Here is a 27,390-nt window from a genome sequence, read left to right as displayed (position 1 = left end):
TGGGGAAAACATCACCTAAAAGTGAAATATTATCATTCGGATATTATAGGAATGTTTGTCGTAAGGCTCAAATTCACCACCCTGGACCGAGAGACTATTAAGTTGGTTTTGAAATTGGAGAAAAGAGGTTCAATTTTAAAAGTTGGGGTCAATTGAGAGAGTGGCGGGTAAAAGTTTCCTGATGTTTCAAAAAATTCTGCAAGATCAGTTTCTTCGAATGGCGTGGCCTATAGGTGTGACAAAAGACAAAAAATTGTACGTTGAGGGCACATGATCCTTTACTAAGGCAAAGCTAGAGTGTTGCCTCCGACTATCATTCCAGGTTTACATACTGATTATAAAAAAGGGCAACAAATTATAATTAGAATGAAAAGTTTCAGAAAAGAAAAAGTAGAATAAAAATTAGAACAGGACCAAGAACAATTTATTTGACCAAGAAGATGAAAAAAAAAAAAAATTATCTGCCCCACACCAAGGTATAGCAAGAAACAAGTTTATCTATATATAAAAAAAAGAATCCATGATGATAATTATCTCTAGTGCACTTTTCTCAACAGCTTTTTCGAACTTTCAAGAAACAAAAATTTAAAGCTCAGCAATTGGTCTCAATTCGGCTTTAAAATCTGCTTGCGGAATAAATTCAAACATCGATTCCAGAGATAGTATTTTATGATCCTCCCCATTGTCGAAAGTTGCGCGATTTCGTGTTCTTATGGAGACTTTCAGTGACTTCTAACTTGTGGGGATCCCAGTACACTCTGATCGATAGTTGAAGAGACGTTTCTGAAGATTTCTCCTAATGTGGGATCCAAAGGGATCTGAAATGGAATGATAATATGATTGATTTTGCTTATGTTGGTAATCTTCCAAGTTTATTTCTAAATTTAAGATGAAAACTCGTGTGTTTATTAAGTATGAGGTAATTCCTATTATTGGGCAAAGCTAGGAATTTCTCCTGGAAGAGGGCAACTGTAAGTCCAGGGGAGGCAAATGTAGCGTTTTCTCTCAAACTTCATATTACACTCGCTTCTGAGGATCATTCTAGGTAGATGACAAGTTTTCCAGGAGACATTGTTCACCCTTTAACCTAGTGACGCCCATGCATTTATTGTGGATGGAAAAGAAGCCAACACTCAAAAAAAATTTCTTTGTTTGATTCCGTCAGTCACTATCCTTATATGTTTTAGTCGCTATAAACAGGGTTGCCACTTGTAGCACTATAGTTCTGATTTTAGCACTATTTTTGCGTATTTAGTACTGCACTTATTTTTAAAATGAAGATCCATGCCAGACTGATTGGCTTAGCTACTCAGTCAGTATTAACAAGTGAATATGAGTTTTCTTTTCGCTTATTTTTGTCGTAATATTATTATAGTCACACACAAATTTGAGTCTGGGGATCCATGGGAATCTTCGGGGAGAGGGGTATAAACGCATAAAAGCCGTTTTATCGGCTCAGTTTTTTTTTTGTGTTGGAAGAGGGAGTGGAGAAACGTTCTACGAACGAAAAAAATGGATCCACCGCATCTCCTTATGGGCATGTAGCGTAATCATCATATAAGCTAATCTGTTTTAGCCTTAGCTCGCTGGCTTGTATAAAAAAATCTGTTAGTTTTAAGTTCGATTTGATTATTCATTTTAAATTCTGTTCGTGTTTAGTTTCATTTATTCATTCATAGTAACTTCTGTTCGCTTTAAGTTAGACTTATCCTATGATTTTAGTCCAGTTTATTTTAGGAATTAGTATGGCTCTTTACCTTCTTGAAAAAACTTCTTTTTTGGAAAGCGTTTGTTAAAACTAATAACTGGTAATGTTGGCTACCCTGAGAACATTCACGTGAAATTATGGAACTGGCACCTGGACCCTAAAGCGAGTATTTCTCCATTGCAGAATCAAAGTTGGTACATTTCAATAAAATCATGTCAAATTTTATAGGGATTTCTGATGTCTGGCTTGTTTTGCAGTACAACTATTTGATTAAATTGAAACTTCCAGGAATAGTTTTTTGGGTGACTGAGGGAGGGGCAAGAGGAGGTACTAACGGACACAAATGACTGATCGCTTTAGCTTTGGTACTGAGTTGAAATTTTTATAAAAGGTTTGGGGTAAAGGGGAAGGAGGCTAAGAGGCTCTCAAATTTTCGTCTTGGGGAAAATTGGCTATGAAATGTTTTCAAAAACGTTCAGGAATTATATGAAAAAACAAATTTTTTAAACTGCAAGTAAGGAGCGACACTAAAACTTCAAACGAACAGAAATTATTCCGTATATGAAAAGGGTTGTCCCCTCTTCAACGCCTCGATCTTTACGCTAAAGTTTTTTATTGTTTTAAAAAGTAGAGTTGTGAGAAAGAGTCAAACTTTAGCGTAAAGAGTGGGGCGTTGATGAGGGGACAACCCCTCTCGTATACGGAATAATTTCTGTTCATTTGAAGTTTTAGTTTCGCTCCTTACTTGCAGTTTAGAAACTTATTTTTTTTATTTAATCAATAAAAGAAACAATTGTGTCCTTTGTTCTAATTTGTTTTTACCTAAACATCTTGTGTCTATTTTACTATTAGATTCTTTTACGTTGGCTTCTGATTTTACCCTCGGCAATCTTTTTTTTTTATCAAATCCTGAAATTATTTTCTTATTATATTCTACCCCTCTAGGTTTTTTAAATTTTTCTTTATCCATTTATTGAAAATACTGATATGTAAAATAAAATAAATATTGGACGCTTCTAAGTTTATGTTGGATTAAAGACCACCCTATTAAGTATATTAACCAGATTAATCCATTCATTTGAATGATTAAGATTAGAGACTTGCTCTAAGCATTCAAAAAAGTTAGCCGATGGATATCCTCAAACGCAATGCCAACTAAAGCTATCAACCTTTTCGTGGTAGCGGATTGTAGGTAAAGAACGAGTCAGGTCATTAGTAACTGAATCTTTGAAATAAGAAATTATGAAAACAAAATAAATGTTAAAACAAAATCTGCATTTCATTATGATCTCAATCATTTAAAATTCCATAAGTTTAGTATTACCGATCAAAAATAACGAGCATCATAAAAATCAATTATCTGTAGAAAAAACGTGGATTATCCCTAAAAAGGGATATGATTATATGATCTTATTGAAAACTATCCAATTCAGGCCTTTAAACGCCGTCCAAAAAAACTGTTGGACAATTTTTTTCAACTATTTTTTCAACAATTTTCCCAACAATAACGTTTCTGTCGTTCAAACGAAGACTGTTAATTAACATTGTAAGAGAATTTCTCTAAAAAATCGAATAATCGTTGGAGGATTTAAAGTGCTATGACTAAAAAAGGTGATGAATAAAGAAAGATAGCCAGATTGTATGCTTATGTCGTCAAGAGAGGATTAAGGACTGCTTATATTTCTTGACCCAATTTTTGGGCAAATTGGAGACAAAACTTTCTCCGTCAAAATCGAGACGAAAGATTTATCAGTAATTATGACTTGACTGATGGATTCACTTTTTTTTTTCTCTTGAGGTCCTCATAGGCCCAGAAATAGTCCATGAAATTGACTATGATCCATTTCTTATTTTTAAGCTCGTATTTTTGACCATCCGACCCAATTATTAAGTTTTTGCGGATGAATAGCTAACAATTTTTGTGAGCTTGCAATTCTGTTTCCAACTTTAAAAAAAAAAAAAACTTTTTGCTAACATTGTTAGCTAGCAGCTGGACAACAGGAAAAATCATTTAGGTTTGTCTGAAAACCCTAAGGATAGTTTTTGTCCCCATTTACAAAACACGAAGTTTCTTTGAGAGATCACGAAATATGTTTGGAAGAGATTTTAGGTGTATTTTTTCTGATGAGGCATTATGGTTGTCGTCAAAAACGCTTTTAGTCGTTATGTGTTTTTTGTCTTCTTGGTTTTGAATAAAAAGAGCATACAATTTGAACCAAATATATATTTATATATAATATATTCATATCTATATATATAAAAATAAGTTGTCTGTCTGTGTGTCTGTCTGTCTGTCAGGTGACGTCATGTTTCTGTGTCGACTGACGTCATAAAGTTAGTTGTCGTAATTTTTGCTATGACGGTGACGTCATTAAATATATTTAAGACATATATGTTCACGTAGAAATCTATTAATGTTTAAGTTTAAAATGACTGATGAACTTACAATGGCAAAAGCCGATGAAGATGCTCAAAGAGTCTATGCCAAAAAACTTGCTGCTGATAGACAAAGTCAGAAAAGAAAGCCTGCCGAGGAATCAAAAGAACAGCAAGGAAACAGGCTTGAGGCTAAAGAACGCAAAACCGCGCAGTTAGATGAAGATCCACCTGGACAGCGAGAGTCAAAACATATCAAAACTGAAAATGATAGCGATGATGATTGGGTTTGGGATTTTGACTTGGATAAGGTCATCAATGCCTACCAGATTTTAGTTAAAAAAAACAAAGGTTCGGCGATATGTATTTCATAGTGAAGCTGAAAAATAAAGAAGAAAAAGAAAACTGAAAAAAGAAAAAATGTAAAAAACTAAAAAATACTAAAAAGAAAAAATACTCAAAGAGAAATTACAGACCGGGACACAAATGACGACCGGGACAGAGGGAATATATATAACGACCGGGACACTCAAAGAGAAATTACAGACTGGGATACCGGGACACAAATAACGACCGGGACACAGGGAATATAAATGACGACCAGGACACAGGTATTTAAGAATATAATTCAAAGACAAATTTTTAATTGTAAGAAGACCGTTGAAAGAGAAACTTACGTTGTAAAATGACTGAAGAACCTACAATGGCAACACCCAAGGAAGCTGCTCAAAACGAATGTATTCAAGCCGAAGTAGCTGAGTTGGTAAAGCGTTATGTTTCAGGTTCTAGGTCCGAGAGGCTCCAGGTTTGAACCTTGGCTTTAGCATTAATACAAAAGAAGAAAAAAACTAAAAAAGGTAAAAACTACAAAAAAACTAAAAAGAAAATATATATATATATTTATATATATATATATTTATATATATATATATATATATATATATATATATATATATATGTATATATATATATATATATATATATATATATATATATATATATATATATATATATATATATATATATATATATATCTTTAAAAATAAGTTAATTGGAAACGGAAAGCTCCCAGTAGACTCAATTTCAGGACGTATACAACTACCTGCTGATTTCTGTAATTTAGTGACGTCCAAAAATGAATTGATTGAAAAAGTATTTCCGAATATTCTAAAAAATTATAAAAATAATAAATGGCTAAGTGAAAGAGCGATTCTCGCACCCAAAAATATAGACGTCCACGAAATCAACAATATTGTTTTGACCAAGATTCGAGACCAGGCAGTCCTTTACAAGTCAGTCGACACAGTTTTGGAACCAAATGAAGCGGTTAATTATCCATCTGAATTTTTAAATTCCGTGGATCTTTCAGGGTTTCCACCACACGTGCTACAACTAAAAATAGGCGTACCAATAATACTTTTAAGAAATATCAACCCACCAAAGCTTTGCAATGGCACGCGACTTGCCGTAAAAAAAACAATGGAAAACCTAATAGAGGCCACAATCTTGACAGGGCCTTTTGAGGGTGAGGCTGTTCTTATTCCTCGCATTCCCACGATTCCAACGGATCTGCCTTTTCAATTTAAAAGATTGCAATTCCCAATTCGATTAGTATTTGCAATCACCATTAACAAAGCTCAAGGTCAATCATTAGAAAAATGTGGTATAGATATTAATACTGATTGTTTTTCCCATGGACAGTTGTACTTTGCATGTTCGAGGGTCGGTAAACCTGACAATCTATTTATATGCAGCGACAATTGGACAACGAAGAATGTTGTATATTCGCAAATTTTACGCAGTTAATTTGTATTGTATCTATCTATCTATCTATCTATCTATATAAAAACGAGTTGTGTGTATGCATGTTTGTTTGTTTTTAAAAAGAGCGTTTGTATATGACGTCATTATAAGTACATAAGGCTTTGTATATGCACAGACAATGGGAAAGCCAAGAATGTTGTATATTCGCAATTTTTACGTAGTTTAACTCCTGCAGACGAAATGAATGCTTACCTGAAAAATTCTAATTTATGGGCACACGTAAAAATATTAAAATTAACTACAAATATGCGTGTCCGATTGCAAAACGATGACTCTGGTCAAACATTTTCAGATCAATTGCTGGCAATTGGAAACGGAAAGCTCCCAGTAGTGGGAAAGCCAAGAATGTTGTATATTCGCAATTTTTACGTAGTTTGAAACACATATATAAATCTATCTATATTCACAGGTGGGACACAGGGACACAACTACAATGGCGCGTAACTAATATGGCGCGTAACGACTTACGCGCGTGGGGGGGCTTGGGGGGGGGGCGCGAAGCGCCCCACCAACTAGGTGTTGGGGTGGCGCGAAGCGCCACCCCAACAGCTAGTATTTTATATAACTGTATATACATTTATATTTGTTTATATATTTATATATAAATTATGTATTTATATTGAAGTTATATACTATAGGGCTATATAAATATCTACAGTTATTTGACAAACAACATTTCAGTAGGAAAATAATATCCGTGAGAGAATAATCTACCTTTTTTATATTACCTTTTATACAGGCAACGTCATGTGATGTTTGCGTGCTAGTGTAGGTTTTTTGTAAGTCTTCAAACCTCTTGACGGGTGATAGTGATTAAAACATGATTAATTAAGAAATGATCAATCAAAAGTAATTGAAAAATTAATAATTTGCGTTGATGGTAGTGGGATGAAAGATGATTTCTCAGAAGAAGAGAGATAATATTCTTTGACATTTTTGCAGCATGGTCTAGGGTATGAGTATCAGTTTAATCGTAATTTGTGAAGAAATTTTTGAGATAATGAAAGAGAGAGAAGGGTAGGGATAAATAACAGCAGTGTTTAAAAAAAGAAAAGAAAATTTATCACACCCATCCCTGGGACGTACAGAGGGAGACGGCCTCGGGTTCCTGGTCCCTCTAAAACCTCATATTTGTCCATTTGGGCACTGCTCATTTCGAAATCGTGATTTCGTTTTGATTTTGGCTCACTGCACGTGAGTAATTAAAACAAAATTTGCATTTTTTTCGGCTAAATGGCTTTCTCATAGTTTTGATCGGACAATTTTAATGTAATAAAGGGAGTGGGGGAGGAGGCCTAGTTACCCTCCAATTTTTGGCTACTTAAAAAGGCAACTAGAACTTCTTATTTTTTTACGAACATTTTCATTAGTAGTAGTAAACATACGTAACTTACGAATTAACTTACGTAACGAACTTCTATATTTGTATATTTTTATTACATATATGGGGGGGGGGCTCGCCCCCTCTTCAATACCTCTTTCTTTACGCTAAAGCTTGAATTTTGTCCCAATTCTTTGAGAATGATCCCTGAATCATAAAGGTCGTAGAATAAATAGTTGAAATTACTAAAAACACTTTAGCATAAAGAGTGAGGTGTTGTCGAGGATATGGACCTACTTATTTATGTAAAATTTCTGTTCGTTTTAGGTTTTAATGCTGCCCCTTACTTCCAGCTGATTTTTTTTCCAATTGCTTTTCTTAAATAATGCTAGAAAATCCTGTAGCTCCTTCATAGAAATTCTCATCCCTCATGATAAATTCCCCCATGGAAAGATCCTCCCATGTAACTCCTTCCCCGACCCACCTCCCCTCGACACGAAAAAGCCCCCCTGAAAACGTCTGTACACTTCCCATCAACCCTTACTATATGTAAACAATGGCCAAAGTTTGTAACTTCCAGCCCCTCCCCCGGGGACTGTGGGGGATTAAGTCGTCCCGAAAGACAGTTATTAAGACTATGATGAACAAAATAGCAATCACTGAATTTTGATCCGGTGACATTGGGGAAAAATAATCGTGGGAGGCGGCCTAGGTGCCTTGGTCACTTAAAAAGGGCACTAGAACTTTTATTTTCCGTTAGAATGAGCCCTCTCGCAACATTGTAGGACTACTGGGTCGATACGATCACCCCTGGAGATAAAAAAACAACAAAAAACAAAAACAAATAAACGCGCATCCGTGATCTGTCTTCTGGCAAAAATTACAAAATTCTACATTTTTGTAGATAGGAGCTTGAAACTTCTATAGTAGTGTTCTCTGATACGCTGAATTTGGTGGTGTGATTTTCGTTAAGATTCAATTACTTTTAGAGGGTATTTTCCCCTATTTTTCTAAACTTGATGAAACTTGTATATTTAAAATCAGCATAAATATGCAATTCTTTTGATGTAACCATCGGTATTAAAATCTCTTTTTTTAGAGTTTCGGTTACTATTGAGCCGGGTCGCTCCTTACTACAGTTCGTTACCACGAACTGGTTGATACCAGTTCAGACATTCACTTGAAAGTGGGTGTGCATGATTATCTGGCACCAATAAAAAACAGCCAATAACCAACACAATATACATAGAACAGATGAGGATGGGAAAAGGATTTGGTAGGAATGAGCCTTTTTTCTCTCTCCTTCTGTTTATGCATAATCTAGGCTGGCTTTAGGTGGCACCGATTCACAATAATGTGGGGAGGGCAAAAAAAAAATTTGCAGTTGTTTTCAACAAAGATTAAAAAAACGGTATTTTTCAAAATCTAGGGAGATGACAATTTTGTTTTTATTTTTTAATTAAAGTACAGTAGACATAAGGAGTTTTTCAATTGTTTTAAAGACGAAGCCTTAAAACAGTAAAAGGCAAAAGTTAGCAATGAAACCATTTTCTCTTTTAGGTTTTCCCTTCAACAATTTAGGCTGGCTTCAGGCGGGTGTCGATTCACAGAAATGCATAAGGGCGGGGAATTTTTTTTTTTTTTTTTTTTTTTTTTTTTGATCAAGACATGAAGTAAGATTTTCTTTTTTTCAAAAATTGGTGGGTTGAGAGCTTTTTTAAATTACAGTAAAGAGGGGGGGGGGGTCTAATTGTTGTTAGTAAAGTTGTAAAAAAGGTTTTTTCAAATTCTAGTGCTGTCGCAATTTTTTCTTTTTATTTTTTTTCAATGAAATTATTAAAAGTAAATATTTTTTAAAACCTAATGGGTGGAGAGTAAAACATAGGGGCCAAACAACTCCTCTGAGCCCCCCTCCAATTCTCGTCCCCGGTTGGTTTTGGATAGTGAGTATTGGATTAGAACACCATGGAGTCAAAGATCTCTCCTGCCACAGATATTGATAGATCAGACCGATTTTACTGAGCTTTTAATCTCAGATAATTAAACAAAAAAAAACAAGTTCTTTTAAATGAAAGTAAGGAGCGACACTAAAACTTAAACGAACAGAAATTACTTCGTATATGAATGGGGCTTTTCTTCCTCAACGCCCCGCTTTTTACGCTAAAGTTTGACTCTTTTTCTTAACTCTACATTTTAAAACAGTAAAAAACAGTTTAAAAAACTTTTTTTTCGTTTAATTTCTGGACGTTTTTAAATTAATGAATTTTTTTATCTTGGCTCTCCGCGCATAAATAATTAAAACAAAATTTGCATATTAATTTGTTTGGGCTAAATGGCTTTTTCATAGTTTTCTTTGGAAGATTTTGAGAAAAAAGGAGCGAGAGAGGAGGTCTAGTTGCCCTCTAGTTTTTTTATTACTTAAAAAGGCAACTATAACTTTTAATTTTTTACTAACGTTTTCATAAGTAAAAAATATACGTAACTTACGCATTAACTTACGTAGCGAACTTCTATATTCGTATGTTTTTATTTCGTATATGAGGGGGCTCATCCCTCGTCGATACCTAGCTATTTACACTAAAGCTTAAATTTTGTCCCAATTCCTTAAGAATGACCCCTGAATCACAAAGGCCGTAAAATAAATAGTTGAAATTACTAAAAATAATTTAGCGTAAAGAGTGAGGTATTACGAGGAGGTAAACCCCTCATATGCGTAATAATTTCTGTTCGTTTTAAGTTTTAATGCTTCTCCTCACTTTCAGTAGAAAAAACTTTTCATATTTATTTTTTCATTGTTTTTTTAAATAATGCTAGAAAATCCTGTGCCCCCTCCATTGAAAGTCTCTTACCCCATGAGAAGCTCCTCCATGGAAAGATCCTCCCACGTAACCCCCCTCAGCTCTCCTCCCAAACCAAAAAAATCCCCCTGAAAACGTCTGTACACTTCCCAGTAACTATTACTATATGTAAACACAGGTCAAAGTTTGTAACTTGCAGCCCCTCCCACGGGGACTGCGGGGGAGTAAGTCATCCCCAAAGATATAATTATTACGTTTTTCGACTATGGTGAATAAAATGGATATCTCAGAATTTTTATCCGGTGACTTTGGGGAAAAATGATCGTGGGAAGGGGTCTAGGTGCCCTCCAATTTTTTTGGTCACTTAAAAAGGGCACTAGAACTTTTGATTTTCGTTAGAATGAGCCCCTTCGCGACATTCTAGGACCACTGAGTCGATACGATCACCCCTGGGGAAAAAACAAACAAAAAAACAAATAAACACGCATCCGTGATTTGTCTTCTGGCAAAAAATGCGAAATTCCACATTTTTGTAGATAGGGTCTTGAAACTTCTACAATAAGGTTTTCTGATACGCTGAATCTGATGGTGAGATTTTTTTTAAGGTCGTATGACTTTTAGGGTTTTTTTTTCCCCTATTTTCTAAAATGAGGCAAATTTACTCAGGCTCGTAACTTTCGACGGGTAAGACTAATCTTGATGAAATTTATATATTTAAAATCATAATTAAAATGCGATTCTTTTGATGTAACTATTGGCATCAAAATTGCTTTTTGGAGTTTTGGTTACTATTGAGCCGGGTCGCTCCTTACTACAGTTCGTTACCACGAACTGTTTGATATAATAGTAATGAGGTGTTGCAGCAACTATGACACATACGGTTACTTTTATAAACAGGGTTGCCACCATGGTCAGTTTCTAAAGTGCTGCAAGTGCCTAAATTTGCTTGCTACACAGCTATTTTCGGTGCTAGAGTCAAAAAATTGACTACAATAATGCTAAAATAGCACTTTCCTGCTACAGGTGGCAACCGTGGCTACAAAGCTACCGACGTAGCCATGGCTTATATGGGAAACGATTATTTAGATTCAATTTTCTGTTCGTCATAATTCCAGAAATGTTACGAATGAAGCAGGGATAAAACAAAGTTACACGGGGGGCTGCTTTCTGCGGATCTTTGCATCTATAAAGTTGCTGCTTTAATTACTTACTTGATGGTCTGGATGACTTCCTGCGTTTATGGACGGTCTGTGAAACACTTACATTACGGATCTGAGATAACCCCGTAACCAAATAATGAAACAAAATCTAAAACCTCACATGGCTTCTGTTAGGAGTAAGGGCCATGTGAGGTGAGGGCTACTGAATTGGACTCGTGCCCATAAAATTGAGATGGGTAGCAGGGGGTATTTTTGTACCTTATGTTTTGACCCCCACCCCCTGATTTTGAAAATAAGATTTTTGTATTTTTATTGAAAATTCCTGTTTATATTATTTTAGATACAAAAACCACAAAATTGTGCCAAAAGATTTAGAAAATGTATTTACCCCCCCCCCCCCCCCCCCAGCCCGCTGCATTTTAGAAGACTGATGCCACTGCTTTATACCCCCTAACGATTAGTATCCTAGTTGCTAATGCATATGAAATTTAATTGAGATGCAATAAACATTCCTGATGGATGCAGATCATCAAAATACAGCATTTTCCTTGTAGAGGTCAGAACAAGCAGTGACATACAAAGCCAGAAATATAGTTTTTTTGCCAGGTTTAGTGAAATTCTGCCAGTATGTCAAGCATTCTGCTTGATAACAAAATATTTCATTTTCCCACTCCTCCCCCCCCCCCTCCCACCACAAAGACTTCAAATTACAATGCAGACACAACTACAAACCTGGCTATAATTTTTTACCATTGTTGGCGATGTAACGTTCCCTCTTGCTAGGCTTGTGGATTTCAAGCATTCAGGGACTTTCCTTTATCGTGTTTTGCATAGTCGAGATCAGAGATTCAGTCAGTGATTCTGAAAATGCCTAACTAGAACATTAGCTTTAACTCCTAAAAAGAGATTCTGAAAGGACTTTCCTTTGTCGTCCTCTGCTTAGTCGAGATCAGAGATTCAGTCAGTGATTCTGAAAATGCCTAACTAGAACATTAGCTTTAACTCCTAAAAAGAGATTCTGAAAGGACTTTCCTTTGTCGTCCTCTGCTTAGTCGAGATCAGAGATTCAGTCAGTGATTCTGAAAATGCCTAACTAGAACATTAGCTTTAACTCCTAAAAAGAGATTCTGAAAGGACTTTCCTTTGTCGTCCTCTGCTTAGTCGAGATCAGAGATTCAGTCAGTGATTCTGAAAATGCCTAACTAGAACATTAGCTTTAACTCCTAAAAAGAGATTCTGAAAGGACTTTCCTTTGTCGTCCTCTGCTTAGTCGAGATCAGAGATTCAGTCAGTGATTCTGAAAATGCCTAACTAGAACATTAGCTTTAACTCCTAAAAAGAGATTCTGAAAGGACTTTCCTTTGTCGTCCTCTGCTTAGTCGAGATCAGAGATTCAGTCAGTGATTCTGAAAATGCCTAACTAGAACATTAGCTTTAACTCCTAAAAAGAGATTCTGAAAGGACTTTCCTTTGTCGTCCTCTGCTTAGTCGAGATCAGAGATTCAGTCAGTGATTCTGAAAATGCCTAACTAGAACATTAGCTTTAACTCCTAAAAAGAGATTCTGAAAGGACTTTCCTTTGTCGTCCTCTGCTTAGTCGAGATCAGAGATTCAATCAGATTCCGAAAACATCAAACTAGAATAGTAACTTTAACTCCTAAAAAGAGATTCTGAAGCTACTTTCCATTATCGTCTTCTGCTTAGTCGAGATCAGAGATTCAGTCAGTGATTCATAAAACGCATAACTAGAATATTAGCTTTAACTCCTAAAAAGAGATTCTGAAGGGTTTTTCCTTCTGCTTAGTCGAGATCAGAGATTCAGTCAGAGATTCTAAAAACGTCTAACTAGAATATTAATTTTAACTCCTAAAAAGAGATTCAGTCAGAGATTCAGAAAACGCCTAACTAGAATATTAACTTTAAAACCCAAAAAGAGATTCGGAAGGGACTTCCCTTTATCGTCTTCTGCTTAGTCGAGATCAGAGATTCAGTCAGTGATTCTGAAAATGCCTAACTAGAATATTAACTTTAACTCCTAAAAAGAGATTCTGAAGGGTTTTTCCTTCTGCTTAGTCGAGATCAGAGATTCAGTCAGAGATTCTGAAAATGCCTAACTAGAACATTAGCTTTAACTCCTAAAAAGAGATTCTGAAAGGACTTTCCTTTGTCGTCCTCTGCTTAGTCGAGATCAGAGATTCAATCAGATTCCGAAAACATCAAACTAGAATAGTAACTTTAACTCCTAAAAAGAGATTCTGAAGCTACTTTCCATTATCGTCTTCTGCTTAGTCGAGATCAGAGATTCAGTCAGTGATTCTGAAAACGCATAACTAGAATATTAGCTTTAACTCCTAAAAAGAGATTCTGAAGGGTTTTTCCTTCTGCTTAGTCGAGATCAGAGATTCAGTCAGAGATTCTAAAAACGTCTAACTAGAATATTAATTTTAACTCCTAAAAAGAGATTCTGAAAAGACTTTCCTTTATCGTCCTCTGCTTAGTCGAGATAAGAGATTCAGTCAGAGATTCAGAAAACGCCTAACTAGAATATTAACTTTAAAACCCAAAAAGAGATTCGGAAGGGACTTCCCTTTATCGTCTTCTGCTTAGTCGAGATCAGAGATTCAGTCAGTGATTCTGAAAATGCCTAACTAGAATATTAACTTTAACTCCTAAAAAGAGATTCTGAAGGGACTTTCCTTTATCGTCCTCTGCTTAGTCGATCTCAGAGATTCAGTAAGAGATTCTGAAAACGCCTAACTAGAATATTAACTTTAACTCCTAAAAAGAAATTCTGAAAAGACTTGCCTTAATCGTCCTCTGCTTAGTCAAGATCAGAGATTCAGTCAGTGATTCTGAAAAAGCCTAGCTAGAATATTAACTTGGACTCCTAAAAAGAGATTCTGAAGGGACTTTCCTTTAACGTCTTCTGCTTAGTCGATCTCAGAGATTCAGTCAGTGATTCTGAAAACGCCTAACTAGAATATTAACTTTAACTCCTAAAAAGAAATTCTGAAAAGACTTTCCTTTATCGTCCTCTGCTTAGTCAAGATCTGAGATTCAGTCAGTGATTCTGAAAAAGCTTAGCTAGAATATTAACTTGAACTCCTAAAAAGAGATTCTGAAGGGACTTTCCTTTATCGTCCTCTGCTTAGTCGATCTCAGAGATTCAGTCAGAGATTCTGAAAACGCCTAACTAGAATGTTAACTTTAACTCCTAAAAAGAAATTCTGAAAAGACTTTCCTTTATCGTCCTCTGCTTAGTCAAGATCAGAGATTCAGTCAGTGATTCCGAAAAAAGCCTAACTAGAATATTAGCTTTAACTCCTAAATAAGTTTTGTCGGGAATCGAACGTGTCTTTTGGTATATATCCTGATGACTAGATGTCGGAGACCCCTATCCCCCCATAGAAGTCGAGGTCAGGTGTTTGAAATTTATCTTGATGTTGTTGGTGATAGTCCTTATGGGCTGCTGCCCACTGCACACGTGGCATAAAATATGTATCTAAGCATACAGCTCTTGAAATTTTTTTGCAATATCAATTTCAAGAGCTTGATCCTGAAAAGTTGGAATTTATATTCTTACAATTAGCGTTTAGAAAAAGATCAGCCAACGAAGCCGCCATCTATTTTGAAATCTTAATGACCAACTTCGCTAATTATCATACAAATTTGGCATCTCTAATTTAGTCAGTTCTCAGATCTCGTAGAGTTATGTTGAGAAGATCATCGAGAGTTTGAATTGGATGTAATTTAAAGAATAAAGGTGAATAGACTGCGTGTTTAAGTTAGCATATGCATGGCATTGGGCAGAGGTAAATAGGGTGGGGGTATCGAAGAGCGAAAATTTAGGTTACACTAAAAAAAATTATGTTTTACTTCTGATTAAATATAATAATGTGCCACAGATTTGACAAGAGCGTCTACATTAAGTATTCTGGGACTGGGGCAAAACACTAGAGTCTGGGGGGGGGTCTAAGAAACGATGAATTTCGGTTTCGGTTGTAAGACAGAAACCAAATAGAAAAAAGAATATACCATTCGATTTCCAATTCAATATTATTTTCAAATGTGATATTTACTGTCGTCACAATTGCGTCCCAACCGGCCAGTCCTCCTTCCTTAATGGCACTAGATATAGCCCTAGACTATCTACGAAAGTTTTTTAATTTTGTAGTTTTACATTTTTTTTTCACGCTGTCTTGTTAACAGCTGGTTGATATTGTCAAATACAGCCAATTTCAAAAGAAAAGAAAAATGCGAAATCAGTGAATTTTCAAATATCCTAGGGATATTTCCATCCCCATTAAGGGGAGGGAAGTGAGGCAATGATTACTATGTTTGGAAAAAAGCAATTGACGGGAATCCAATGGAATATTTTCTTTTCTATTTAATTTCTGTCGTACATAATAGATTAAGAGAGGATGGCAGCCCTTCTCATAAGTAGGCTAAAGAGCAGGAGCGAATATCGGGGGGGGGAGATCAGTTGCCCCCCCACCAATAATGTGGAACATGTTTTGGTAAATATACCACAGCTCATATTATTGACTCACAATAAAGTGAACATAATTCGATGCTTTTTTTTATGCTCTTTACGAATATAATAACCACTTCTATTGCAAATTCAATTTAAGCCTTTTTGAGCTCTTAAAAATAACGAATTTTGAATTGAAGTATGAGGTCGTTTTCGTCAAAATAATACGACATTTTCTCAGCGCCTTTTTCTCGGTCGTTTCCGGCAAAATAATACGACATTTTCTCAGTGCCAAAACTATTTATAGTAAGGTTAGATTAGGTCAAAAAGTGCTTAAATTTGAATTTGCGATAGAAGCGATTATTATATGCGTAAAGAGCATAAAAAAAGGCATTGAGTGGTCTGTTCACTTTATTGGTAAGTCAATAATATGAACTGTGATATATTTACCGATGTTTTTATTATATATCTCATGCCCCTTGACTATTCAGATATGGATCCCTCTCCCCCACCCCTAATAAAATTGGTGGAGATTTGCCGCTGCTAAAGAGTGACGTCAAAGTATAAATCCTACATAAACCAATTTTAGCCTATATATGTGGTGGTTACCGCCTCCCTAAGCCTTGCCTTTTAACGGTCAAGTCCAACATATTGTAGATATTGATCATACTCTCAATAAAACATATGGTAAACTTTAGCGTAAAGAGCGCGGGCTCATGGGGTGACAATCTGTCTTTTATATACAGTAACTTCTGTTCGTTCTAATTTTAGTGTAGCTCTTTACTTTTATTTGAGACAATTCGTTGTTTTTAATTTATTTAATGCTAGGATGTAAGTGCATTTTTCTGTAGTATTATACTTTGTTACGTGACATGTTTTTTCCCGTGGCACCCAGTCAGACTCCGTGACGGTTCTCATTAGAGTTCAATCTAATACTAAAAATTCATTTGAATAACTTGAATCCCATGCATAGCGTTCAGCAGGGAAGGTAGGGGGTCAAAGTGACAGGCTAAGCTCCCCCGAGTATGGAATATCATACATAATGTCACATTCCCCCATATAATTCTCTTATTTTAACCCTATGGTTGCAGGGACACAATTTAGTCAAAATCTTAGGGGGGAGGGAAAGCTGGTGCCGGTTCTCCAAAGTCAAGTGAAAATGACTGTGAAGAATGAAAAATAAGCCATAAAGGCAAAGCTATACTACAGAAAACTGATCTGTTTCTGTGGATGCAAGATTTTAAAGACACTGAACTTTAGCTAAGGTGGGAGGGAGCAGTTGCTTTCTGCCCTATAGCAAATTACAACCCTTTGTGATAGCACATTGGGTTGATGTTCTGTTTAGCAAAATGGGTCCGGAGTTAGGTTTTAGCCTCCACAAGGCTGGGCGAGAGGCTTGCTACCTGGCCGTGTAAAGAAGACTCAGCAACGGAAACATCGAATTTGTGACATCAGTTGGTCTGAAGACCAACTGTCAAAAGGTATAAAAAAAAGTTAAAATTACGGCGCGGTCTGCTGTAAATTAATAATTAATATTATTAATTATTAATAATTAATTTTAATTGTTAATTATTATATAAGAATTATTAAGATAATAATAATAATTAATTATTAATAATCAGCCTTAATAAGAATTAAGGCTAGGCAAGAGGCTTGCTACCTGGCCGTGTAAAGAAGACTCAGCAACGGAAACATCGAATTTGTGCCATCAGTTGGTCTGAAGGCAATGTCACAAGGTATAAAAAAGTCAAAATTACGGCGCGGTCTGCTGTAAATTTATAATTAATATTATTAATTATTAATAATCAGCCTTAATAAGAATTAAGGCTAGGCGAGAGGCTTACTACCTGGCCGTGTAAAGAAGGCTCAGCAACGGAAACATCGAATTTGTGCCATCAGTTGGTCTGAAGGCAATGTCACAAGGTATAAAAAAGTCAAAATTACGGCGTGGTCTGCTGTAAATTCATAATTAATATTATTAATTATTAATAATTAATTTTAATTGTTAATTATTATATAAAAATTATTATGATAATAATAATAATAATTAATTATTAATAATCAGCCTTAATAAGAATTAAGGCTAGGCGAGAGGCTTGCTACCTGGCCGTGTAAAGAAGACTCAGCAATGGAAACATCAGTTGGTCTGAAGGCAATATCACAAGGTATAAAAAGTCAAAATTACGGCGCGGTCTTACCCAAACTTCAAAAAGCGTAACGAAAAAACTTAAGGCTTATTATTTCTTCTTGAAAAAACAACCGGGGTATATATACACAGTTGTGTATACACAAAACAGTCTGATAATATCGTAATTTTTATCATGATTTTTTCAATTTCCGATAATTTTTATATAATTCGCCTGTATTTTTATGTTTTAACTAACTCTGCGAGAGGAAGATATCTTCAGGTTCATTCTCTCCAAAAAGTTCATTATAGAAGTAGAGTGAAATGGTTAGAAGTAGATCATACTGTAATGAAGCTACAAATGTTATTATGTTAGTTGCATAATGTTATGTCCTTTCAACCAGAGCTATGGACTCAGGGTTGGCAGTAATTTAATCAAAAGGAGTTAGATGAGCTCAAAATTAAAGTTATGAGTTTAGCACTCCTCAATACCTCCTCAGCGCCTTGCTATTCTCGCTAAAGTTTTTAGCACTTTTAAAAAAGCTTCCTATTCTGATCAAACAGCCCTTGTGTTTCAGGATTCGTTCTTAAAATATTGGGGCAAACAGTCAAAATTTACCGTTAGGAGCAAGGTATTGAGGAGGGGGACAACTTATTCATATACGGAGTAATCTCCGTTCGTTTTGAGTTTCAATGTTGCTCCTTACTTTCGATTGAAAAAACTTGTTTTCTTTATTTAATTTCTGATCGTTTTTTTAATAGCGGTAAATCTGACTTACCCTCCATAAAAATTTCCTCCCCTCATGGGAAAGTCCTCCGTGGAAAGTTCCTCCCTTGTAAAATACCCCCCACCTGTAAAGTTTATTGCAGAATTTTCGGTCTGAAAAATTCTTCTTAGTTTACTTTCATTTGAAAAAGACTTTAAGTTCTAATCGGTATTCCGATCACTCCAGCGATCCTCCCTTCCAAGAGAATTATTTCCCGGAAAGTCCAAACAGGCTGAAAATTTCCCCCGGAGAACATCTCCACATGCAAAATTGAGTAGGCAAAGATAAATAAGACGAATAAAAGAGTTTCATATAGGAGTACTGTCATAACCCCCAAGTTTAAAATTTCCCCCGACAATTTCCCCTCACACGGAAAATTATCCTCATGGAAACCCACCCCAAGCACAAATCCTCCCATCAAAGAATGTCTGTATTCTTCCCAATAAAAAATACTATACATGAAAAATAAGAAATTTTTATGACTTAAGACCTATCCCCAGGGGATTGGGGTCATGTTATCACCAGTTCGTGTTACCCCAAAGTTCCAAAACCATAGTTCTGAAAATTTTCAACTATTCTAAACAAAATGGCTCTCTCATAATTTTCATCGGACGAATTTGGGGGAAAGGGGTGTAGGAGGGGGTAGTTGCCCTATAATCTTTTTTGTTTCTTGAAAAGGGCACTACAACTTTAGTTTTTGTTCAAAAGTGCCCCCTCCCCATGTTGTAGGACCATTGGTTGGATATGATTACCCCTGGAAAAAAAATAAACACACATCCGTGATATTTCTTCTGAGAAAAATGCAAAATTCTACAAGATAGAAGCTTGAAACCTCTATATTAGAGTTCTCTGATACGCTGAATCTAATGGTGCGATTATCGTTAAGTATCTTTTTACTTTTAAGGGGTGTTTTCCCCTTTTTCGAAAATCAGGTTAATTTTCTCATGCTCCTTGCCTTTTATGGGTAACACTAAACCTAATGTATCTTATGTATATGGAATCAGCATAATAAGCCGATTCTTTTAATATATTTATTCATATCAAAATCACATTTTTTAGGGTTTCGATTACTATTGTGCCATGTTACTCCATACTTACACTGTTTATACTTACGATACTTACATACTTACATACATTTATATACTTACGATACTTAAATACTTATATACTATACATACTTACGAACTGTTTCAAAACTGATCAGTTTTTGCGGCTGCTAGAATTATGTAGAATTATGTCGAAGACACTAAATTTCATCTGGGGGACAAACTGGGGTTTATGATGCATTCCCCCAACCCCGTACCATAGAAATCACGCCCCTGTTCAACAGCTCTCTGAGTTAGAATTAAATAAAAAAAAAATAATTTTTTTAGCTGAAAGTAAGGAGCGACATTAAAACTTAAAACGAACAGAAATTACTCCGTATATGAAATGAGTTGTCCCCTCCGCAATCCCTCGCTCTTTACGCTAAAGCTTTTAATTTTTTTTTAAAAGTAGAATTGTGGCAAAGAGTCAAACTTTAGCATAAAGAGCGAGGGATTGCGGAGGGGACAACTCATTTCATATACGGAGTAATTTCTGTTCGTTTTAAGTTTTAATGTCGCTCCTTACTTTCAGCTAAAAAAATTATTTTTTTTTTTTATTTAATTTCTGAACGTTTTTGAATTAATGCATGTTTGGTTTTGGCTCTCCGCACATAAATTATTAAAATGAAATTTGTATAATAATTCTTTTTTCTTTGCTAAATGGCTTTCTCTTAGTTTTGATCAGACGATTTTGAGAAATAAGGGGTGGAGAAGGAGGCCTAGTTGCCCTCCAATTTTTCGGTTACTTAAAAAGGCAACTAGAACTTTTAATATTTAACGAACGTTTTTATTAGTAAAAAATATACGTAACTTAACAATTAACTTACGTAACAAACTTTCATAACCTTATATTTTTAATATGTATACGAGGGGGTTTGTACCCTCGTTAATACCTCGCTCTTTACACTAAATCGTAAGTTTTGTCCCAATTCTTTAAGAATGACCCCTGAATCAGAAAGGCCGTAGAATAAATAGTTTAAATTACTAAAAATACTTTAGCATAAAGAGCAAGGTATTTATCTCCTCCTAAATACCTCACTCTTTATGCTAAAGTATTTTTAGAACCCCTCACATGCTTAATAATCTCTGTTCGTTTTAAGTTTCAATGCTACTTCTTCCTTTCATTTGAAAAAAACGTTTTCATGTTTATTTTTCATTGTTTTCTTATAGTAATGCTTGAGAATCCTGCGCCCTTTTCATTGAATTTTTCTTCCCCCATGACAGATTCCTCCAAGGAAAGATCCTCCAACATAGCCCCCTCTCCTCAGCCCCACCCCCAAGCAAAATAAAATCCCCCTGAAAACGTCTGTACACTTCCCAATAACCATTACTATATGTAAACACTGGTCAAAGTTTGTAACTTGCAGCCCCTCCCCCAGGGATTGTGGGGGAGTAAGTCATCCCCAAAGACATAGTTTTTATGGTTTTCGACTATGTTGAACAAAATGGCTATCTCAAAATTTTGATCCGTTGACTTTGGGAAAAAAATGAGCGTGGGAGGGGGCCTAGATGCCCTCCAATTTTTTTGGTCACTTAAAAAGGGCACTAGAACTTTTCATTTCCGTTAGAATGAGCCCTCTTGCAACATTCTAGGACCACTTGGTCGATACGATGACCCCTGGGGAAAAGAAAAAAAACAAACAAAAAAAAACAAACAAATAAACACGCACCCGTGATTTGTCTTCTGGCAAAAAATAGAAAATTCCACATTTTTGTAGATAAGAGCTTGAAACTTCTACAGCAGGGTTCTCTGATACGCTGAATCTGATGGTGTCATTTTCGTTAAGATCCTACGACTTTTAGGGGGTGTTTCCCCCTATTTTCCTAAATAAGGCAAATTTTCTCAGGCTCGTAACTTTTGATGGGTAAGACTAAACTTGATGAAACTTATATATTTAAAATCAGCATTAAAATGCAATTCTTTTGATGTAGCTATTGATATCAAAATTCATTTTTTTAGAGTTTTGGTTACTATTGAGCCGGGTCGCTCCTTACTACGAAAAGCAGCTCTGTCGCACACATTTAATGGGATAAAAAGGAAAAACAAATCAATTCACTCAAATTCATTTAAATTCTTTAAAAATAGTCAATGTTTGAGAATTAACTTAAAACGCTAGAGGTTTCTTTAAGGCTCATATCCGAAGGCCTTGTCCAGAAGAGGGGTTAAGGGGATTACTCTCTCCCTCCCAATATTTTTCGGACTTTTAAAAACGTAACAAAATGTATATAGATTAATTTTCGATGCGCTTTAAAGTTTTTTGCACTCTCATATTACTCCCTCCCATGTTTTTTTTGCACATATATATATATATATATATATATATATATATATATATATATATATATATATATATATATATATATATATATATATATATATATATATATATACATACATATATATATATATATATATATATATATATATATAAATATATATATATATATATATATATATATATATATATATATATATATATATATATATATATATATATATATATATATATATATATATATATATATATATGAAACAAAACCCTAAATTAATGAAATTCTTGCTTTATAATATGAAAAATGTTTTTATTAATCAGATTATAATGTTTCCTTCCATTAATTTCCATATATCAAATCATCTTAAAATAACATTCTATCCAACAACTCAGTTTCACTTAGGTGAAATTCGATTTCATCAAGCCAAGGCTGGAGTTAATAGGGAGGGATGGGGGGTAAATGTCAGAAACGTGAATATGATTTCCAGAAATAACTTAAAATAAGGAATCTAATTATACCAATTTTATTTTTATTAAGACGTTTCCTTTTGAAGAGCTCGTAATCTAGAACGTTACCTAAGTTTTTACCGTCAACGGTTACGGTTACGGTATTTTTTTTACCGTCGACGGTTAGACCTAAGTTTAACCGTCGTTTGACATTCAAACATGTCTGTATAGTGACATTCCGAATTAATGGCGACATTTATTGCTTCTTCCATGTTCAGTTCGAACCCTAAATAGCAGATTCGCTTTTTTGTTTTGCTTTTTTATCCTATCTTCTTTTCTCTGGTTCTTCCCTTGCAATAATTTACAAATAAAGGTTTTTTGACTTCATAAGAATTTCTTCTGCTGCCAATTTTATCTGATATCAAAGAGTCCCATCGATCTTGCCCGCTGTGGATTTTTGGATGTCACCATAAGACAAGTAAGGTATGACACCTTCATCAGCCAGTTTCTCTCTTTTTTCTTTCCTAAGAATTTCGCAGTGGCATATCTGAATTGTCATCATAATTTGTTTTGATTTCAATATAGTATATATATATATATATAGTATATATATAATATATATATATATATCATGAAAAGAGAAATCACCAATGCTACAGCACAAAAAAAAAAAAAAAAAAAGAAAAAAAAAAAAAAAAAAAAAAAAAAAAAAAGAGAGACAGAAGGAGAAAAGGAAGACTGTTTTCCTAAATTAGTGATTAATATAGACCAGCAGATATATATATATATATATATATATATATATATATATATACATATATATATATATATATACATATATATATATATACATATATATATATATATATATATATATATATATATATATATATATACATATATATAGTATATATATATATATATATATATATATATATATATCATGAAAAGAGAAATCACCAATGCTACAGCACAAACACAAAAAAAAAAAAAAAAAAAAAAAAAAAAAGACAGAAGGAGAAAAGGAAGACTGTTTTCCTAAATTAGTGATTAATATAGACCAGCACTTGAATGAGGCCCTAACCATACTCATCCATACAATCGCATAGGTCAAACAGCATAGCCACACACAATCAACCATAAAGAATAATCCATGGACAGGCAGTCATGTCGTCAATAAGTATAAGTCGTCATTTACCAAACAATAGAAAAAATAATAACATAGACAAATAATTCAGAGGCAACACCCAACATAAGGGCTCATCAGGAGCCCTTATGTATACACTGGCCTATATAGGGTTTCGCCCGTATATAGGTGATTTCTCTTTTCATGATATATATATATATATATATATATATATATATATGTATATATATATATATATATATATATATATATATATATATATATATATATATGGAGTTCATTTATTTAAAATATATATAGTATATATATATATATATATATATATATATATATATATATATATATATATATATATATATATATATATATATATATATATATATACTATATATATTTTAAATAAATGAACTCCTGGGCTGGATCTAGCTCGTTCCAGAGTTTAGCAAGTTCTTCTAGGGTTATAATGAAAGTTAAAAAATTAAGAATATATGGCCACGTTTTATTGGTTAAGATGATACTTTATCAGAAACTGCCCTTTGTTGATGTTGCTGAGGCCAAACGAGAAGCCGGATGATCATGGGCGAGATCCCCGGGGGACCCTAGGGCCCCCAAGAGTTTTCTAACACCCTCCGTTTTTCCTTTTTTTACGGTTTTTAAATAACCTTGTCAATCTGGTCAATTATTGGCGCCCTTGTCAAATTGCCCCCCCCCCAAGAATTTGTTCTAGATCCCCTTTTTGAGTGATAGAATGGGATGGTAAGCGGTCAAGATTTTTAACGAAGGAGGAACCTTTAGAACTTCTTGGGAAAAAGTGAAAGGCGCAACCCCAAAGAGAGTGGGAGAGGAGTGCAAGCAGCTCTGCGGGGCCTAGGGCTAATCAGCCATGAGCCATCAGGAGTAATCGTAATTGTGATGAAAGCTAATTCTCAGTGTTAGCCAACTCTTAGCTGAATCTTAATGTGAATGGGTTTCGGATCTTCATAAACTTACACAGGTGTACTTACCTAGAACGCGATGGAGGGCGCATGGGACTACAAAATCTAGCACATTAATCTTAAATACTACTCATTATAGTTTCATCTATATCTTGACAACGTACAGTGTTGACAAGTTCACTGCAATATGAAAAAGAGTCATTATAATACGTTAGCGACATGCAGAGGTTAGTAAACTTCCAAAAAGGTATTGTAATTAAGCTCTATTATTTAGCATAGTGCGTTTGCATAACTTCCGTATTCGTATTATTGCTCTTCTTTATATAGAAAATAGCCAAGAGGTAGATGAAAAGACAGTATTGCAACCTGGTCATTCTTATACAAAATCATAATGACCTTTGTAACTAGCTGAAGTCACGACATTTTCGAACCAGAATAATCGTTATTGGCAATTATAGAAGCAATTATGATTCTTACACATACCAGAGAAAGTGCAATGCCATTATTTGTTCCTCCAAGGGCAAGGGTGAAACAAAAAAATTTAAAATATTGTAATAGGCAAAAAAATGGACATTTTATTCTGTAATTGCTTGAGCCTTTATCCCTCCCCCGACTAATCAAAATAGTTACAGGCCTACTCACTAAAAACAAAAATGCCACATGCTTGCCACCTCCCCTAGACAAATTGCTACAGGTATCCTTGGATTTAAAATGTCCCACACTTTGATTCCGGCGATGAGTTATACGAAAGTGTCTCCATAACAATCCCAACCAGAAATAAAAGAAGAATTTCACGTGTGTACAAAAGCAAGCTTTTTGTAATTGTACAGTGAAGATGCTTCATCCATCAAGTTTAGTTAGTTATCCAAAATCAAAACTAATTTTGTTGCATAAATTCTTTATGGCTTTAGATTAAAATCTATTTAAATATTGTTTTTGAGGGTTTATTTATTGACACATCCGTATGCAGTGTATATGTACAATGTAATATTCATATACGCAAGTACGCAGTATTTATTTTAGTTGTAGGGGATGGTAACTTTTAAAAAATGTCAGAAATACGCAGCATATTCTGAAATCAAAGAGATTATTGGACATGTCTGCTCAAAACATTTTTTTTTCTTAGACCAAATTAAAAACTCAGTATAACGTCATTTTGGTTACTTTGTTAACCTTGGTTACATTTGGTTACTTTGTTTGTTGTTGAGGTTTTATTTATTGACACATCGGTATACAATGGTACAATGTAATGTACATATACGCAAGTACACATTATTTTTTTTTAGTGGTAGGGGATGGTAACTTTAAAAAAAATGTCAGAAATACGCAGAATATTCTGAAATCAAAGAGATTATTGGACATGTCTGCTCAAAACTTTTAATTTTTTCTTAGCCCAAATTAAAAACTCAGTATAACGTCATTTTCGTTACTTTGCTAATCTTGGTTACATTTGGTTACTTTGTAACTTTGTTTGTTGTTGAGGTTTTATTCATTGACACATCGGTATACAATGTATATGTATAATGTAATGTACATATACGCAAGTACACATTATTTTTTTTTTTTTAGTGGTAGGGGATGGTAAATTTAAAAAAACATGTCGGAAATACGCGGAATATTCTGAAATCAAAGAGATTATTTGAAATGTCTGCTCAAAACATTTATTTTTTCTTAGCCCAAATTAAAAACTCAGTATAACGTCATTTTGGTAACTTTGTTAACCTTGGTAACTTCAAACTACATTCGGTAACTTCAAACTACATTCGGTAACTTCAAACTACATTCGGTAACTTCAAACTGCAAATGTTTAAAGTTTGTTACTTGCATCTGCAAAATTGAAAAAAATGTGTTTGTGCGTCTTTGGCGAATTTAGCCGAAAAAGGAACTCCTTGGAAAGTTCAGCACATTTTGGAAAACCGTTATATATATATATATATATATATATATATATATATATATATATTAAAAATAGTTCACGTTCAAACAGATAAATTTATGCTTGCATACATTTAAGGGTATTCTCATACTTCAAAACGTAAAGGTGAGCTGAGACAAATATATAGGATGGGACTCCCTATCCCAATGAATATCCGGATTATCACAATTCTGTATTTTCTAATTATTTCACCTATTTTTGCGTACCTTTGAATTCTGTTTTGAGATCGAGCAATGATTTCATGGATGCCGGTGAAGTCGATTCAGACAAGTCGATCGATGCCATTATCCACATATCCACGATCTTTAAGGGATTCGATGCTTTACAGGATCACTTTATCTCGTCCATTGTAAACTTGATTAAGTTGTGCCTATGGCCAAACAATTTAGAACTGATTGGGCGGTCTTACCATAACGTGTAGAGCTTGGATAAGAGATTCGATTAAGTGCCAGAAAACTGAAAACCGAAACCAACTTCTACGGAAATCTAAAAAAGAATTAAATAATTATGTTTTATACTGGAGATGGATATATCCAGTTTTAATTAAAATAAATTCAATAGAAAGCGTGAATTTTGTCTTACAATTAAACAAGACAGAAATTTCTGTTAAATTTCAGGAAAGGACAGTCCCTAAAAATGATATAGCATACATGCTATAAAAAGGCAAAAATCAGCTTAAAGGAAATATCATTTGGCAGTTTAGGGAGTTCCCTGTAGCTCTACCCGCTTTGATTGAAATCCTTGTCGACACAGGGGATGCAAAATTTCCTTGTCTTTTCAATCAAATTTTATTGTCAACCCACACATTCTCAAAAGATTTTGATCGTAACTAGCTCCCTTGGAGAATTCACTAAAGGGCCCTTCGTTTTTTAGACGGTCAGCTCAGCCGACGTTAAGACTCACAAAATAATTTTAAGGTATCAATTCCTCTGAGGTATTTGAAGTATATAAGTCGTGTCATTTTTATCACAGATGTCTTCTGGGGGATGGGATTTCGATTATACAAAATGAAGAAAC

At 34.5% G+C, this 27,390-nt stretch overlaps 1 protein-coding gene across 3 annotated transcripts in view; it reads left to right on the top strand.

Moving 5' to 3' along the window:
- Window positions 1–750: 750 nt before the first annotated feature.
- Window positions 751–27,390, top strand: part of LOC136042171 (enhancer of filamentation 1-like) — a 95,929-nt gene continuing 69,289 nt past the window's right edge. The window contains exon 1 of one of the 3 annotated variants that reach the window (XM_065727097.1): window positions 751–858. In XM_065727097.1, coding sequence (XP_065583169.1) covers window positions 853–858 — 6 coding nt within the window. In that variant the 5' untranslated portion in view covers window positions 751–852. Of the gene's footprint in view, window positions 859–14,872; window positions 15,000–27,390 lie in introns of those variants that run through there. The other 2 variants (XM_065727098.1, XM_065727099.1) reach the window with 2 other exon arrangements.

This window comes from Artemia franciscana, unplaced genomic scaffold (assembly GCF_032884065.1).
Source record: "Artemia franciscana unplaced genomic scaffold, ASM3288406v1 PGA_scaffold_74, whole genome shotgun sequence".
In the NCBI taxonomy this organism is placed as follows: domain Eukaryota; kingdom Metazoa; phylum Arthropoda; class Branchiopoda; order Anostraca; family Artemiidae; genus Artemia; species Artemia franciscana.
Note: the sequence above shows the minus strand (reverse complement) of the source record. Positions and strands in the feature narration are given on the sequence as shown.